Genomic DNA, 18579 nt, shown 5'->3' with positions numbered 1-18579 from the left:
TGTTGAGACCTCATTCGTAAAACTCTTCATCATCGCCAAACTTCACATTTCATAGGAAATCATCCCATCCAAACATTTTATCCCACGGTGGTAATTGTATGTGCTGCATAGCAATTTAATAAAACTGACTGAAGCCTCTTCTTTCCTGAGGTTCCTCTAATTTATACGTCTAAGGCGCTTGCATTAATGTTAGCTATGTTACAGTAATATACTCAGAAGTAGATGATGTGCTCAGTATGAATTTTGTGCTCAAATGAAATTGACTGATGGGTGGAAGTCTGGACGTTAGAGAGACTCTGAGGCTGGAGACCTGAGGGTCCTCAGCCGAGCAGGGAGACTGTGAGTGAGAGGAAGCCACGGAGCCGACTACAATCGAGATGTCCTTGACACAAGGCACTTGAATCTGAAATACACCTGCAGTTCTTTTCTGTGGAGTTGGGTTTGTCTAATACAACAAGGAGCTGGAGCTGCCTTGCCATCGGATTTCAGTTGAAATACCACCTTAGTTAATTCAATTCAATTTAAAAAGGAGCCCTCTGGATGGAGTGGCTCTAAATGGGATCGGAACTTGAGCTGTGCATAGTAATATTTGAATGGGCCTGTGCAGAACAGGGCAGCATGTTGGTTTTAATCTACACAAATGGATGAAGCTGTGTTTGAGGCTGCAGAAAGCTGAGTTTGTTGAGCGAGTCTCGGCCTGTGGTCTGGGCCGGACCTGAGATGAACCTGGTGGAGCAGATCGGACGAATCGGACGAATCTCAAACAGAGATGCAACGCTGGGCTGAGCAAAGCTGTCTGTTCCTGGAGCTGAGAGGGGCCACAGGAGAGGGCCATGGACTTTTTGAACATTGAAGGGTGGGTCCATGGTCGTGGTGAGGTGGAGTAGGCCGTTTCAGCTGACCTCTTGCCTGGTCTAGGAGCGGTAGTCCTTCTTGCTGTACGGCCGGTTGCCCAGGATGTGGTCGATGTCAGACACCACATGAGAGGTCATCTTAGGAAGGACCTGGGTAGAAAGAGACAGAGCAGAGGTGACTATGACTGGAAGGACTAGGGGATAGTGGAGGACGCAGTGAGGGAATTAAAAACATCAGCGTGTGATACGTGTCTCTCCGTGTTCCCACCTGTATGGCCCCGAGGTTCTCTGTGAGCTGTTCAGGGTTGGATGTTCCCAGTAGGACTGAGCTCACTCCTTCGTTTCTGAGACACCACGCTGGAAGAGACACAGAGGTTGATGTTCCCAAAGTGTCCACTTGATGGCGCACTGCTCCCTAATCTGGCCCTCTATTCACTCTTTGTGACTGCACATCATTAATCAAACCCTAAAGGACAAACTCAAAGCGATTCTTTTCTAGTGCAACACTGGTTTTTGAAGTTTGACTGAACATATTTCTTCCTTCCAGGCAGTTCAGTCATTTTATCAGTGCATAGTAATGGAGTAGGATTGAAAAGATATGTGTTCATGTGTCATTGGAAAGATGAGACTGATTCAAACCAAATAATAATAACATACTAATAGTAATTATAATTAATCTTTTATTTTATTGCATTAAAAGGTTGACAAAGTGTTGCATAGACATAAAAAAGTTAATGCAAGAGAAAATGGTTAGAATATACCAATAAAACAAACAAACACCTGCTTAAAAGCAATATAATAATAAAAAACATTAAAATAATTGAATAAAAAGGTTATATAAATATATATGTTGTAATGTATCATCAATAGGGCCCTTCCTTTGCAGCCTGGTCCACAGCATTAGTCAGAAGCAAAGAGCAGACAGGCAGAGAAGACTTACCCACGGCCAGCTGAGGCAGCGTGCAGCCCAGCTTCTCTGCGATGTGGTTCAGCTCCTTCAGTTTGGCCTGCTGCTTCCTCCCATCCTCACTCACTATCTTCTCCTTTAGCCACTGATACGACTGGAGCCCGAGGCAATGAAAGAGAAAACGATGACAAAGAGCTGAGTGCTCCTTCTTCTATATCCATCAGGGGTACAGGTGTACTGGGTGGAAAGGATTCGGGATGGACAGTGTGACCTTGAAAATCTGTCTTTTGCGTCACATCTGTGATCACGGAGGTTGCCATAGGAATGAATACAATTCCGGCTTACTCCTAAAGCTCCAATTTCGCACCAGATGTTCTTTATCTCTTGATTTCCGAACTAACTGAAATGGATTTAACTAAGAGTAAAAAAAAAAGTCAAATCTGTCAAAAATCTCCTCCTTCATTCTGTTTCAGGCTTTATTTTTGCAGCAGTGCAGGTAGGGGAGTTTCCTACCTTCATGGAGGCCCTGGAGGTCTCAGGAATGCCATTTTCATATTTTCCACTGATGATGCCGCACGCCAGCGGTGACCACGTCATCGCCCCCACTCCTGTGTGCAGATGACAGAGGTTATTATTTGTTTATCTACTCATTCATAACAAATTGTGAATGTGAGAACAGATAGAAAAGGGACATTTGACGACTTGCCTATCTTGTGGTAAAGTTCGGGCAGTTGCACTTCCACTTTCTCTCTCTGGAACAGATGATACTCTGCCTGCTCGCAGACCGGAGGGATCAGATTGAACTGTCTGGCTACTGAATACGCCTCCTACAGGTCAAAAGAGGGAGGAGAAGAGAAAGAGGTGGTGATGTTAAAGCTCATTCTGACATAGACTTTTACAACTTCTTTGGAGGAAAAACACAAAAAAGGGGCTGAAAAGACAGAAAAGGAGCAAAACAAAGAAAGAATAAAAGATGGAGGTAAGAGAAATGGTGAGGAGAGATAGGGATGAGATAAAGTCAGGGAGGAGATGGGAGTAGACGGGTGTTTGTTGGAGCGTGACACAAATTCAAATACTCAGCTCATAGAAGATCATCAAATCAATATTCTGTGTCACAACGCTTCAGGCATCGCATTCAAATTTCCTCACACAGGTTCTTGTCTGAATTTCCATGTGTCCTCGAAGAATGCACATCTGAATGTTCCCTGCTGTGGAACACATGTCAGGACGGTGGGGGGGGGATCCATCTATGCTTGCATAATTGTTCCACTTACAAATTACCAGTTGCCCTTCTGTACCGCGACTCCTGACTTTCCCCTCCATGTGTGTGTGTGTGTGGGTGCAAGCGTGCAAGTGTACGTGTGTGAGTTCTGCACTGCTGCCTTGTCACGTAGGCTGAAAAGCTGTGTTTACCCCCCTTCATTATTGATGCCATCTAAATTACACAGCTTTCATCTGTGCTTGTGTTCTACAACGAGATCTGCTGCCTATTTGCCTGTGATCACAGAGCGCGTGTATCAAGACATCACGCTCTGTGTAAAGGCTGCGGAGATAAAGAGACCAGAGAGAGATAATGGCTAATAGGACCTTGATTGTCACTTTAGGTCCGTGTTCCCTTCACAACTCTCTGCTGTGGCTTCACACACCCTGTATTTATATTCAGTAATGTAGCAGGAGCTGGAACATGAGGTAGATTGTTTCTGACAGGAAGAGGAAACCACTTTGCATCTTCCTCAAACTTTCAACTCGTTACTTTTTGTCACAGCCTTGACTGTGCAGGAGCAACGTGTCTGAGATTGAAGTGGTTAATGTGTAGAAACCCGACCTGCCCCTCCTTATCAGTACATCAATGGTTTCTTGACAGTTTTATTCTGGATCAAAAGTGTTTTCGGACAGCTGTCCTCTCTCATTCTAGTCAGTGATCGGAAATCTAATCCGTTTTAACAGGATGAAAGTTTCCCAAGAAACTGTATTACATTAAAGAACTATGGCATCAGTGGAGCGGATACCTCTGCCAAGGTCCAGCAGTCCCCTTAAATTCAATCATCCCACTCTAATAGATATGTCTAACCCCTTTTCATCAAGACTCAGGAATTATTCCCTGGGTAATTAGTGAAAATGTCAAACACGCTCTCTCAATGTTGAGCTATTTTTACGCTGGTCAAAAAAACCCACTGACATCTGTCTTTTGTCTGAAATGTGAATGGAGTTGTCAATCCCTCTCAGGTCATTTGACTCTGCAGTAGACAATTTTTAATCGTTTTTTTTATTGGCAGTGATGTACACATGACACCTGGGTGAACACGCAAGATATATCATAAGACAGCGAGGTGAGAGGGCGCCTCAGTCTCGGACGTGTTCCTGATCTCGACCATGACGCACCGGGGGGAAAAGACCAGTTCATCCACTGGAAATGAGAAAGTTGTCAATCACCTGTTTGGGGGATTTATCCGTGTTTAAATAACCTGAGTATACCTGCTTATGTTTGTGAAAAAGAAGTATTGTGGACACTGAACAGTCCTGTGGAACTCTATGTCGATTTTGGTCAACAAACCAACAAACCAACCCATGGACAAAGGTGAAAGCATCATTTCATCCTTTCCTCTAACTCCCTCGGAGCGGTGTAAAACAGCTGTAAGTAAAATCTGTGATAAATGCTCATTCAACTCATTCTTCTCCTAAACTCTTCTACAGCTTCCTTTTTTACTCGTAGTGAAAATTATGAATTATTAAGTTGTCTGAGAGACTTACTTGATCCACTTGAATATTTTCGTTCTGTTCTTATTACATGGATATCTGATGTGCTGCTTACCATGATCTCCATGGCCGTCCACCGAGACGTCCCCCAGTACATTGCCATGCCTTGGTTGATCACATACGTCATGGCCCGAACAATCTCTGGAGATACACAAACACAAAGCCACGTCACATCAGTCAGATTAACACTCAACAACTGAATGACAGATTGTTTATTTCACTGGATACTGTGCTCGAACCTGTATCAACATAATGTAAATGCACCTCTCACAGTTCTATATCCGTACCGGCTGGATCAATTTTACACTCGTTCAAAATGCATTGAACAGATCAGTTTGAATCAGAGTCTGCTGCTGAGACTCCAGAATGGCTGAGCTACAAAGCTGTTGTATGTGAACCCTGAAGAAGAGTTTCCCAAACTGAGGAGGCTCGAGGTCCCCGAGATATTCAGCAAAGCCTCCGAGGACCACACCCAGGTTGGTACGTTAGCAGAAATATAGCACAACCTTAAAGTGTATCGCTTCATTTAAATGTTACAGCAAGAACATCAGGCACAAGCTTGACATAACCTGTCCAGACACAGGCAACACATTCTGAATCCACAGTGGCCGAGTCACATGAAAAGACGACGGCAAAAAGAGAGAAAGACAAAGAGATCAAACCCAGAAACCAAACGGTCGGAGAAACAATTAAAAAGACAGAAAAGGGGACAGCAGGTGTTTATTAAAAGGTTTGTTGAGGTTAAAAAGAATCAAAAATAACAAGTTACCAGTGGAACACATAGTTCACATGATTACCGCCTTTGAGAGAACAACTCCAGTCTCATGAGGGAATGAAAACAACAACTTCTCAGCAGAGGCCACACGCCTCCTGGAGTCTCTTCCACCTGCTGACGGCTCGTCACCCGTCCCACAACGACTGTGGGGACGATTTAACAAGCTCCCACCCTGAAGCCCCCCCCGCTCACATTCAAGCTGCTGCATTTTTAATGATGCAATTAGCACCGAGTGTGTGTGCCGTCGGCAGCCAGGGCCAACAAAAGCTCAGATTAGGGCTGTCGCTAAGGTTATTCATCATCGCCCCACGCTCGCTCCAATGATACTGCAATCAACTGTGTTGGGAAACTTGTATTTCACGGCAGAAGATGTGGGCTAATTGGGTCCAAGAAAAACGAAGAAGAAATAGTTCTAAAAAAAAAAAGGAGTTGATAAGCACAAGAAATATAATTAAGAAGACTAGAAAGAAGTGAACAACAGAGGTCTGAATTAATACCATCCTGCCGCGAGGAAAACAAAGAATTAAAGACAAGTGAGCCTCCCATCTCTTCTAATTCCTGTTCTCCATCTCCCATCCCGCCACTCAGCCCCCTGCGTCTTTAGCTAATTTAAATGCTACTTGTCTGGATTTGTGTCCAATAAAACAAAAAAGGGAGAAGGGAGAAGAAGAGGGAGAGCAGAACAAGTCTGAGGAAGGAGGGAGCAATAGATCTGACAGAGGAAGGAAATGAAGAGTCAAGAAAACATAAACTGAGATTGCAGGGTGGCAGAAATCTATAAAGATGTGAGGGAGAAGAAAAATATAAATCATGGTCTTTGTGAGTGTGTGTTTTTGATATCCACTTTTTTATTGGAAATTCAAACACTCCTGGGGGAACGTGTGTGTAATGACCTGTCTCCATGATTTCTTCACCTGTTAAAGGGTTAATTTGGTAGGTTTCCTCACTCTTGTCCAGGATTAAGCACAGAGTCTGTTACACCTTTTAAACCCTCGGAGACAAATTGTGATTTGTGAAAATGTGCTTTAGATATAAAATTAAATTCTTCAAGGGCAACAAATCTGTGGAATCTGTGCCTGCACACGTGGGGAATAATTGAATAAATTTGTATGGCTTGTCATGACAAATTTGTGTAAACTTGATTTTATGGAAATGACAGCCCTATATCCCATACAACTACACAGTAATTAAAGCAGAGCTCCTTCTTACACTATGTTGGATTTACATATTACCCAAAATATAAATAAATTTAAATAAACTCAGCACCAAACTGTCACAGCATCTTAATCTTATCTTGATGACTCTAAATATACTGTACAATAAAGCTAAATTAAAAGGAAAGTAACAACACAGAGTAAGGCAATAAAAAAAAAGCCAGCATCTAATTCACATATTGATTAGTTATAAACACAAAGTAATTCGGTACTGAGAGTAAGCACAGGAATAACCTTAAACGTGCACTGGAACTCAGGCTACTTATAATATGTACATCAATAAGAAACTTCTTGATATGTATATGAATATATGTGTGCCTGGTTCCCTTTAACTGTACCGAGGAGGTAACACCTGGCTCTAAGGGGATTTAATAATCCGCTCTAACATCATCAGCTGTAGCTCGAGAATATCCTCTGCTTTAAAGACACATTGTACTGACTAAACTCACACATTGTGTTTCAGGCCAAGACATCCAGTAGATTTATTCTTTTCTGAGTCTCATTTATGTTGCAAGTACACAGTTACCTCTGGGCAGTGGCTTTGTTTATCAACAACCCGTCTCTCAGTCCACCAACAGAACACAAATCAATCCCAAAAGGCTTTTGAAAATTCTGTTTCATGCAAGTGGGCCCTGTGATGGACTGGGGACTTGTCAAGGTCATACTCCGTCTCTAGCTCAGTGTCAGCTGGGATTGGCTCAGGATAAGCAGAGGGGTTAATGGATGGATGTTTAATACATGTTCTTGTTGTATATTATTGGCAGTCATGGCAACACGTGCACCATTTGGATGTTAGGAACAAAAGCAAGTGAGTCTAAAGGCCTTTTCAAATCAGATGCGTTTGCTTGTGGGATTAATCCACGGTATAATTTTTTTTCAAACCGGTATTCAGTCAATGCATGCTCTCATGTGAGCGACGGAATTTCGTTGAGCGATATTAGGCCTTTTATTTTGTCTGACCAAGGCTGATTCTTCCAAGATTTTGTTCCAGACACGTACACATCTAACCAATCAGAGAACGGTTTGTTGACGTTATCTTTTGAAGCATTAGTAGTAGATGAAGAGCAACTTCCTCTTCTATATGTTGCTTTATGCACCATATTTGTCTTTATACATTGCTCAGCTATGTTTGTGTTTAAAAACAATATGATGTAGCCAACTTGAATAGGATCAAGCAACAAGAAACTCAACTCCGGTCGAAGACAATTAATAAACCAGATGTGCTCAGCTGGGACTGTTTACAACCAATAGGGATCTTTGTTAAATTACATATTGAAGGAGAAGCTACGATCTTGGTGCCAGCTGTTGGAGCAGTTCTTCTTCACAATTAAATGCTCAATTGCATCACGCTTATTGTGAATAGTCAGTCACGTTTGAAATTCAAACGATTCACTATTTCGTGCTGTTTATTCACATCACCTTTTATAAGCAACTAAAGTGTAGAAAATGTCTGTGAATTCCCATCTCTACTCAAGTCAAAGTTCACTCAACAACTGAATAAACAATGTAAACTGCTACAAACAAATTTTCCTGAAGTAAACACTTAGCACCTGGAAGCCAGATATTGCATCTAAGGATGAAAAATAAAGTTGCACAAAGAAACATCACTGCACACTGTTTTGATCAGGCTTCTGGGCATAAAGATAAATGTTGATTGGCTGACTCACCCTCCATGGGAGTGTTGCTGTCTGGGCGGTTGGCAAAAACTACATCCACATACTCCAACTGCATCCTCTGTAGGGAGCCTTTCAGCCCTGAGACACAGAGACACGCACAGGTTGACATAGTAGAGACAGATTGAACTGACACAACGAAAAACTGTGAGAGTGAAAAACAAAATGTCTACAGTTGCCTTTTCTTCATTTTGTGTGCGTGTGTGTGTGTGTTACCTTCAATAATGTGTTTCCTTGACAATCCTCTCTCCGTTTCTGCTCTGATGGGACAAATAACACACAACCCAGTGATAGGTTACACTGGGAATCCGTGTTTGTTTTCACAACTTCACTTTTTCCCTCTTTCTTTGGAGTCTTTTCATTCACATGACTCACTAATTTTATCGGAACTTCTCCAAAATCAATTCAATTGGTTTGAACAAAAAAGTCGTTTTCAATCACTTTCAGCTCCCCAATGTTTGTCAGAATAGGCATGCAGATCAGGCTGTTTCGTGTAAATGGGTCAGTGCAGTTTCAACTGTTCAGCATCAATTCGTATTCAAACTCCAGAAGAGAGACATGAAGAAGTGACTCTCCCTCACAAGAATGAATGAGTGCTCAGAAAATGAGAAAGAGAGTTACTTCGCCCTTATCACCAGACCCAGTTGGATGGTCTTGGCTGAGGAGCCTGACAGCCTCAGCTTCAATTTGTGTGTGTATGTGTGTGTATATGTGTGTGTGTGTGTGTGTGAGAGCATGCATGTGTGTGTGTGTGTGTGTGTGTGTGTGTGTGTGTTTGTGTGTGTGAGCATGTGTGTGTGTGTGTGTGTGTGTGCTTTAAAGCAGATTTCTTTATCACCTCTCTCTCTAAACTAGGCAGGGGAATTGGTTGTTGCGCTGGTTGATACTTTATGTGACACAATGGTCCTCAGGATGTTAACAGAGAAAATGGCCACAAAAAACGTAAGTGTTTGAAAGCTTAACTTATATTATGTTAGACTTATATTGTAAATATGCCTGGATGACATTAGTAGTAGACAAAGACGTTTGCTTTAACCTCATTATAAAACAAATACTGATCGCTCAATTTGATGGACAAAGAATAACGACACCATTTGCATTCAGACTGGGTCTTTATTAGCCTCAGTTCTGTTTCCTCGAAGAAACAAAATATACGGGGGAAATGAAAGCTCCAGTTTCAGTGTATCTGCTATCGCACAAAACGGAAAAGGATAGAGCTTTAGTTTTTCCTTTTCAGCAACTTTTAATGGCGGTCATTGAACTAGAGTAACTGAGAAATCTTTGGAAGTTGAAAGGGGCTTAAGATCATTTTGTCATTTCAACTCAGACAAGAAAAAAACCTTTATTCTGCCTTGATCATAACACTGAACACAGAGAGCAATCTGGTATTCGCAACATTGTCTGTATATAAAACTGGCCGACACGACTGCTCCCTAAAGAAAAGCCAAATGCACAAAAATTTAGGTAGTTCTTATCACACTGATCGTTGTGGGTTAGAGGGAAAGAAATTGGGTGAAACATCGTGATTGACAGCTGAGACTGACTCGTGATTGTTCAAGCATGTTCACTGGATGGACCTCGCTACCGCGGCTCCATCCCCTAATTGCTAGTGAGCTGACTCTGGCTCCAAATGCGCATATATTGGATATGGAGCATATTTCTGTATAGTGGGAGGAAGTGGAGGCTCGTCATCCATCTTCATGCTCGGTCTACGGTGGTAACATTAAAACCACTTGGAAATGCAAGGGTGGTGAAGCAATGCATTGGATTCCACTTGAAAGTAAGCGACACTCCTCCCTCCTCTTAATTCTCCGTTTGTGTGTGCGATGACTGAATCGTCCTGATGTGACGTTGTACATGTGTAATTTGATCTGAGAGTGCTCTGATAAAAGACGTCTTGATCTCAGTGAGACTTCCTGAATAAATAAGACATCTGACAATCTGAGTTCAAAGAGTTTCTCACTTACTTTCCTCCCCAGTAGAGTTTGGTTGTAATGACCAAACTGGATCGCCTGTGAAGATGCAGAGAAAGACACAGAAAGACAAAGGAAAGATGCAGAGCAGTGAGTGGCACTGTGTCATTTAACATCCGGTGCTCTGCTCATTCATCTCAATCTCTCCACACGTTCTTCAGCATCACCAAAGTAAAGTCAAGCAAACAAGATCTGTTGTCATCACATTAACGGATACACTTATTTCCATCAAGTGTCGGTTACAGACGCTCTAATTTTTTATAGACAATGTGTCTGACAGTGACGAATGTGTGAGAACGTGTGGTATTCAATACTTCCCTTCCTGTATTTTATTCAAAGCTGAGAGTTGTACGTTTTGTCTCTCATGTCCATTTTTCTGACAGAATCTGAACCAGTATTAAAAAAGGAGCCCTCAGCACTGTCCGTTCCTTTCTCCTCCTCTAATAAAACCACTCTGTGTAAAGTCATGCCGACACTCACGGACTGAGATGTCAGGTTCAGTGTGTCTTTACCCCAGCAGCATCAAACCGCCTACTGGTGTAATCTAGTCAGCTCAGTACATGACACTTAGCTGCATAATGATGGAACAAGTAGAGAGCGGCATCTGACTGTCCCCACATTAATTCATACGGCTTCACTCTGACAGATGGGTAGTGATAATACACCAATATATAGGAGACAGGCATTATATTACAACAATTCATTTGAGGTACAGGTAGTGACTCCATGTCAAATATTTTTCTCTAATCAGATTTGATTACTTTTCAAGGCATATACCAGTTAATACAAGTAATCTACGTCTACCCGACTGAGATTGAGATCATATAGAAAGTGCACATGACTACACACACACACGCACACACAAATACACACACACGCACACACACACACACACACACCTCATTTGCCTCTTGTAACACATTGCGCACACACTGTCCCTCTCCATCTCTCTCTCGCTCTCTCTCTCTCATACATACAGTGATGAAGCAAGACATTAATGTCACCATTACCTCCAGCACTTCTTCTTGATAATGTTTCCTAGAATGACTTCAGCCCTGCAAGGCAACATAAATGAGGTGACGTTATTAAAGTGCAGTTTGAATTCATACAATTTCCCAGCAACATATCAACCCTGCAATTTATTGTCATTGACCTTATTGGGCCCTGTAAGTGTAGTAGAAATGTGACATACCAGGTTGGCTATGAATAGACATCTATATAGGGCATTTAAAGGGTCTATTAAGATGTTAAACATTACAACTGCTGTGTTTTAGTGTTTCTGGACATAAACAGACACTCCAGACCAGCTAGTTGTTAGTTACACTGTGTACGTGGAGTGGAGCTACAAGTCTGCACCTGGTTGATACGAGATCAGCTGAGATGCACACACACACTGAGCCGGTTGCATGACACCCACCTGCCGCCTGCGTAGACCTCAGCTGTGTCGAACAGGTTGACTCCGCTCTCATATGCAATGGTCATCAGCTGTTCTGCTACCTGGCAACAGGTCACAGAAATGTCAGTTTGCAGAGTTTGTATTCATTTCGTTTTCAGGAATAAGCAGCAACAACATGGCCGAGTGAGGCACAGTCCCACATACACAAGTGCAGGCGGATATTGCAAGTCAAAGCGGACACATTACATTACATATCATTTAGCTAATACTTTTATCCAAAGCAACTTCCAGTGAATTGAACCATGAGGGTAAAAACTCAGAAGTACAATGAGCTTCAAAAAAAGCCAAACTACAAAGTCCTACCTGTATGTGCAATATAGAAATGCAACTAAACCATAGTTGATGATAGTTATTAGACATCATCTTCATAACCAATGTGTAGGAGAGAGGGAGTGGAAGATGTGTGGACTGTCCTGATGTTAATGGACAGCTATTTCAACCATTGAGGAGTCAGGACTGCACACAGTCGTGATTTTGTTGACTGGACCCAATCCGTTCACAGCACGGTATGCAGGTACTGTTTTGTAACGGATGCAGGCAGCCAATGGTAACCAGTGAAGGGACTGAGATGTGGAGTGTGAGTGAACTTAGGTTGGTTGAAGACCAATCGAGCTGCTGCCTTCTGGATGAGCTGGAGAGGACGGATGGCACTAGCAGGCAAACCATCCAGGAGGAAGTTGCAGTAGTCCAGGCGTGAGATGACCAGAGCCTGGACCAGAACCTGCGCCGCCTTCTGAGTGAGAAGGGGAAGTATTCTCCTGATGTTGTGCAGCAGTCATCATCAGTCTATGCAAGCGGGTTGTTGCAGTAATGTCGGCAGTAAGAGAGAATTGACTGAAGATGATTTGAACAAGTAAGATGAAAGAAACAAATGACCAATCCTACCTTTAGAAAACTAATAACGTAATATTGTCAATATAAAAGGGTTTCAACAGGATGTGTTAGATACTGTAAAAACAGTATGTCCTGTTTGAATATGAGGCAACTCAAGATGTCGTATTGATATACAATTTTCAAAAATAGCTGGTGCACTTTTATTGTAATTCGGTTGATGTATTAACTCACTGAGCAAGTGGGATCACTGTGTAATTATCTGTGAAAAAAGAATTCCACTCCATTATGTACAGTAACATCAGCTCATTCCTCTTTGGTTAATAAGTGCTCGTGCTTTATAATTGCGTGTGTGTGCATTTGTGTATCTGTGTGTGTGTGAGGCATTTGTGCAACGTGCAGAGATTCTTCCATATTTCTGCAGAAATGTAAACCATAAATCATCTGACGAGGATCCAATTTCCTCCCATGTTGAGTTTAATCACTTGAGAGCTTTAAGTTAATTTGCCATAATTTCCCTGCAGAGTGTGTTATGGGTTTGTGGTTTGTTCGCATGCTGCACGTGTGTTTGTATTTACATTTGTGCATCGGATTTTTATGTCTGGCTTGTCTGGTGTATGCCTGGAAGTGTGTGTGTGTTTCGGAGTTTCAGTGATTGCAGAAAGCAGGGGAAGAATTATATCATCTCTCCTGTGATAATCTTTCTCAACCTTTCCTCTGCAACCAGCACAGCCTTGGCAACAGGACATGATGCAACTAGAAATTATTTAGTTCATTAATTTAAAGGAAGTACTTTTATGGAAACAATTAAAGTACAACACTAAAAACAATCTAGAATGATTTCATTAAAAAGGCAGAGAAAACCTACTAAATAGTAGTTAATAAAAAGAAACCGAGTAAAATAATTGAGGATCTAATCACTAACATCTAATCAGCTAATCTCTCAGTCTAATTGAATATGTGTGTCATTTGAAAATATTCTCTAGAGGCTTTCTTAAAAGGATAGTTTGTGTTTGAGTCCACACAACACTTCTTGAGTTACAGGGGTAAACTTTGTAAAATGTCAGTTGATATCTTTCTACGAGGTGGATTCACGGACCGTGGGACCTGCTAACGTCTGCTAGCTTAGCCACTTCCAGTGGACCTTTACAGTAGACTGAAAATATGGTGTAAATGCTGCCGTTTCGAGTCGAATATGAATGTCAGGGCTTGTGGACACTTTGATGACATCACACAAGAATTTTTCAATGAACTAACCCTAATACGGTTACACGTTCAAGGCAAAAACAGGGTTCCAGAAATGTTTCGCTCACATTACGAAGAACGAGCTTTGTTAGGTCACCATGACCTTTGCCCTGTCACCAATAAATAAAATAAAATCATTAAATGTGTCTGTCCGAGTGAACATTTGAACCAAAATTCAAGAAATTGCCTCAAGGTGCTCTTCTGGTATCATGCTCATGAGAATGGGACGGACAGAAAACCCTAAAACATAATGCCTCCCGGCATGACAAGTCCAATTTAAATTTTAAAATAATCTAAAAATCTCTTTGCCACCCAAAAGTACTGATTCATGACCTTGTCAGACATGAGTGCACCAGATCAGCAAAACACTGACAGGACTATATTTTGTAACGCAGTGACTAACGTCTTATTGCTCTGTGAGGAACATAGCTGCTGCGTTCAGAACCAGCTGGAGGCCATGACAGCAACCTTTGGACTGAATAACAGCGAAGACACACAAAGCTTGTATTATTCACCGAAAGATAAAAATGTTTTGGCAAAAGGTTGAAAGAGGCAGAATGCAGGACTGAATTCTACAGCTGAGGACAAGTGGGTCAGAAGTGATGTTTTTCAAAGTCAAGGACAAAGAGAGCAACTTTTTAAAAGGGCTCATTCATTCTGAGAGTCCGGGGCTACCATTAAGGCAAACAGAGCAGAATGAAAAGCTGGAATATGGATGATGGAGAGCTTACAAAAAAAAGGATGGGTAAGTTGAGGAGAAAAGGATTTGGGAAAGAGTGATGACAGATATGTTCTTGCTCTATCTGGTCTCTGTACGTGGGAAAGAATCTCTTTCAGAACTGCTGGGGGAGCTGGAGGAGGTTTTTTAATAAAAAAAGGGAGCAAAGAGGTAAGAGAACAGATGGAGGATAGAGCTGTAGCATGTATGAGGTCAGTAAAAGGTTATAATAACTAAAAAAGGACACGATGTGTAATACAACGGTTTCCAGGGAGGCTGAGCAAGATGCAGGAGGTGGTGTTGTGGCGACACAGATGAGATGAGAGTCACAGACAGGGAGCAGAGGGGGCAATAATGTCAGATTTTATAGGCTGACTGATTGGACTTTGGTGATTGCTCAGTCATGATGAGTCTCATGAGACACCGAAGGTCAGTCACTGTCCGAGGGAGCTCACCGTGACATTCACAAGGTCAGGAAGCTGATGAAGCATCGCTGCTGACTCAGATTCCTGACCAGCTCTGACTTCCGGCCATTTTGGATGAACTGAATTTGACCGATGGCCTTCGAATGAAAGAGGAGGAAAAACTGCAGAGACAATCTGTCACTAAAACACAATTACCCACCTCTGCACCTATACTCTTTAACCCACTGAAAAACACTGAGCCACTGTAAAGCTGCAGAATTGCCTGGTTGGCCATGCTTCTTTCTTTGCTACCTACACCATGGAGGTCATGTTCATTGCTGTTTGTCTGGTGTTAACAAGGCACTTTACATAGAAGGTCAAGACCTTAAAAGTTGTTTTCTTGACTGAGCTGCCGCCTCCCCACCACACTCACTACTACCAAAGTTAACAAAGACTCTCTGCATTTGGATGCAGATGTATGGACCCACTTTTGGCCTTTTTGAAAGACAGAGATGTTTAAAGTTGAATAATGTTAACATGCATCCCACCATCACTCTGTGAACTTTCTGAAAATCTGTTACTGCTCAGCTCAACAAACGTGACATAACTTTGTCAAACATAAGCAATAGAGCACGCCATTTTTTTTAGAGTAATAACACAAACCAACTTTAAAACTGAATATGAGCATAATATGTCTCCTTCAATAATAGCATTGTAAATTATTATTGTTGTATTTCATTTTGGCCATGTGTTGCTAGAAATAGTAAAAAGTCACTAACAGAACATTTTAGTGTGTCACGTGTGTGATATTTTAGCTGTAGCATGTGCAACCCTCACACTGGGGTTATGTACTATCTGTGTTTGTGTGTCAGAGTTGTCGTGCATTTCTTAACGAGGACACTGAACTCTTCTGAGGACTTGTAGTATATTTAGAGTTCATTTGATAACAGTGACATTGAACCAGAGGCATTCAGGACAACAGAGGACTTTTTAACCCAACAGCGATGCCAGTACTGTTGCTGCTGTGGAGTAATTTCAGGCTGAGTTTAACAGATACAGATAAACAAACTAATTTTGCTGATGCTATCATGCTAACCTTCATTTCATAAAAATCCAATCCATCTTTTTTTTTAATGGCACCTCTTACCTGTGAAATGACTGATTAAAGTTGTGGGGTCAGGAGAAACTTTATTCAGCTTCTGAAGGAGGGGATATAGTTTAAGAAACACTGAACTAGAATGAGCATGAACATTTTAGGAATCAAAAGAATATTGGAGACAGACTCTCTGTCGGCCCTCGACAGCAGAGCAGCCTGGTGGAGTGAAGTGCAGGAGTGGTAACAGTGACATTGAACTGGGGACACTCAGAGTAATGGAGAGAGGGAGGGTGCCAGGCTCTGAGTGTGTGATACGAGTTGATGGCACTGAGCCCTTAGGTAAGAACAATAATGCTCTTACATAAGCCTACTTTGTCACAGGGGGGGGGGGGGGACTCTGTTCTCTTGTCCCTCAGTGTGTGTGTGTATGTGTGTGTGTGTGTGCTTGTGTGATGACCAAGACCAAGACCCCAGCAGCCACATCAGAGCATGTTGTTGTTCATTGCCATGAGTGTAAAGGAGACATAAGTACACACACATACACATGTCGGCCCTCATGCCCTTCTGAATTCCATGTTGTTTAAATTTGAGTCATGCAATATGATCTGAATCATCACACCTGAAGTCTTTATGAAGGTTGTGACATTTCAAATTTTATCTAGAAATTAAGGCCCTTTGGTTGTATGCTGTCGCCAACCAGTGCAGTTTCAGTCCTCCAGATGTTCCGAACATCTTGAAATCACGTGAGATTAGATGAGAAGCCAAAAACATGTTTTGTGATGGGACCTTGACTGTTGACCACCAAAATCAAATCAGTTAATTTGTGAGTCAAAGTGAACATTTTTTGAAAGGATTCCTTTGAGGTGTTCTTTGGATAGCATTTTCACAAGGCAAAAAAAATGTAATGTGAGGTCACATTGATTGTGTGTCTTGACCTTTGACCACCAGATTCTTATCAGTAGTAACTCTAACTGAAAGTTTCTACCAAATTTGAATAAATTCTCTCAAGGAGCTCTTGAGATATCATGTTCACAGGGAAGGGACGGACGGACGTATGGACAGACAACCTGAAACACAATGCATCAGGCAAATGGCTGTTGCCGGTGTAGAGGCATTTTGGAATGAATAAACATTAGAACTAGGTCATCCAGCTGTTAATGGTGTGATCAAGGTTAACTATGAAACCACTGAGTTAGAAATAAATGGTGTGACAGATGTTCCATAGTCTCCCCAGCAGTGCTGTGGTTCACGTGCCACTGTAATCTGACAGATTGTTGACGGTGTAAGAGGGTTAATGTTCATTTAATGATCATACAGTTTCTTTGGTCCCTATATTAATATGTTTAGATAAAGTTAATCTGTTCCTATAATTCCACAAATTCAGGCAGGAAATTGTTATATATACTGTTGCACAGCCATTATATACAGTGTATGATTAAAAAAGGTTATTAAAACCACATTCCACACAAAGGATGAAAGTATGATGAGTTTGGTGGTAAAGTAGGATATTATATATATTTATACAAAGATATGTATGTATTGCATTTGTCCATTATGATATAATGAGCATCCTGTAGTTAGCAGTGTGAGTGTCTTGCAGCACATCATCACAATCGCACTTAATTTTTCACAATTGTATTTCAAGCTTGGTGATGTCTCCTGACACAATCCTTGTTGTGGGTTTTTATATGGTTCACCCTGAGTGTAATAAACTGAGAGTTTACAGGGCTGTCCCCACATCCAGCACTATATAGGACATTAGGTCCAAGTGTTTATGTTCAACACATATGAGATTCTCATTGCTACCATACATAGACTACAACAAAAATCAATAAGCAAAGAGACCATTAAGGTTAAATGTACAATTAAGACATGCGAAAATGTTTCATACCTCGTCTGTTATCTGTCCTCCGAATGTCACCCACGTACCTGCAGGGAGGAGAGACAGAGAGGTTGCAGTGTTAGGAAACTTTTCTATCCCATCAGTCCTTTCTGTCAGTGTGTGTGTATTTGACATCCTGCAGGTGGACACGCTTAATCCCGGGCTGTGACACTAGTTGAAAGAGGCTGTCAAGTTCCCAGGAGAAGAATCTGTCGTGTTCAGAGCTGCGGCTCTGAGGGATCACCTTGTGAGAGTGTCTGTTAACACTTTCTCTTTTCACTGGGTACTGTTTGTCACCATCATGGAGGACCCCGTGTCCTCTGTCCGTACGTTTCCATGTCTGTCTGTCCATCACGTCATAATCCTCATTGCCAAACAAACACAGTCGATATGACAAACAAAAGACTGAACCACCTGGATCAGAGCAGACACTAAATCCTCTGCACATTCCCTCACTGAATTATGTATGTGGCTTTGTTGAGGCAGGATACGCTTCCCAGTCAGATTATGTCAAAACAGTTTTAGCTATCTAATACCCTGCCAGACAGTGAGACAGACAGGGAGAGAGGAGGGGGACACCCCCATTCTCAGATATATGTTTGGTGCAAACCTTTAAATGCTGCAAGGCTTATGTGTGCAAAGAAAGCAGCAAGAAAGTCAGGGCTGTCTGACAAGCTACAAGGCAGTTTGGGTTGCCATGTGTTTGAAATTTGGCAGCAGAAAACCTGGGACTCTGCTCGACAAGTCTTTTTATCCTCACTATAAAAAATCTTTTTGGCCCCATCACTTTAGTT

General features: G+C 41.9%; 1 protein-coding gene across 3 annotated transcripts in view; it reads right to left on the bottom strand.

Annotated features, from left to right (window-relative positions):
- Positions 1–914: 914 nt before the first annotated feature.
- Positions 915–18579, bottom strand: part of kcnab1a (potassium voltage-gated channel subfamily A regulatory beta subunit 1a) — a 95097-nt gene continuing 77432 nt past the window's right edge. For 2 of the 3 annotated variants that reach the window (XM_061073335.1, XM_061073336.1), the window contains exons 3-14: positions 17795–17832; positions 11571–11650; positions 11164–11208; positions 10148–10192; positions 8397–8440; positions 8175–8261; positions 4574–4659; positions 2468–2588; positions 2275–2369; positions 1795–1915; positions 1123–1211; positions 915–1004 (exon numbers count right to left, since the gene is read on the bottom strand). In XM_061073335.1, the coding sequence (XP_060929318.1) occupies positions 915–1004; positions 1123–1211; positions 1795–1915; positions 2275–2369; positions 2468–2588; positions 4574–4659; positions 8175–8261; positions 8397–8440; positions 10148–10192; positions 11164–11208; positions 11571–11650; positions 17795–17832 (941 nt within the window). The remainder of the gene's footprint in view (positions 1005–1122; positions 1212–1794; positions 1916–2274; positions 2370–2467; positions 2589–4573; positions 4660–8174; positions 8262–8396; positions 8441–10147; positions 10193–11163; positions 11209–11570; positions 11651–17794; positions 17833–18579) is intronic. The other variant, XM_061073337.1, reaches the window with a different exon arrangement.

Source organism: Limanda limanda, chromosome 6 (assembly GCF_963576545.1).
Source record: "Limanda limanda chromosome 6, fLimLim1.1, whole genome shotgun sequence".
NCBI lineage: Eukaryota > Metazoa > Chordata > Actinopteri > Pleuronectiformes > Pleuronectidae > Limanda > Limanda limanda.
Note: the sequence above shows the minus strand (reverse complement) of the source record. Positions and strands in the feature narration are given on the sequence as shown.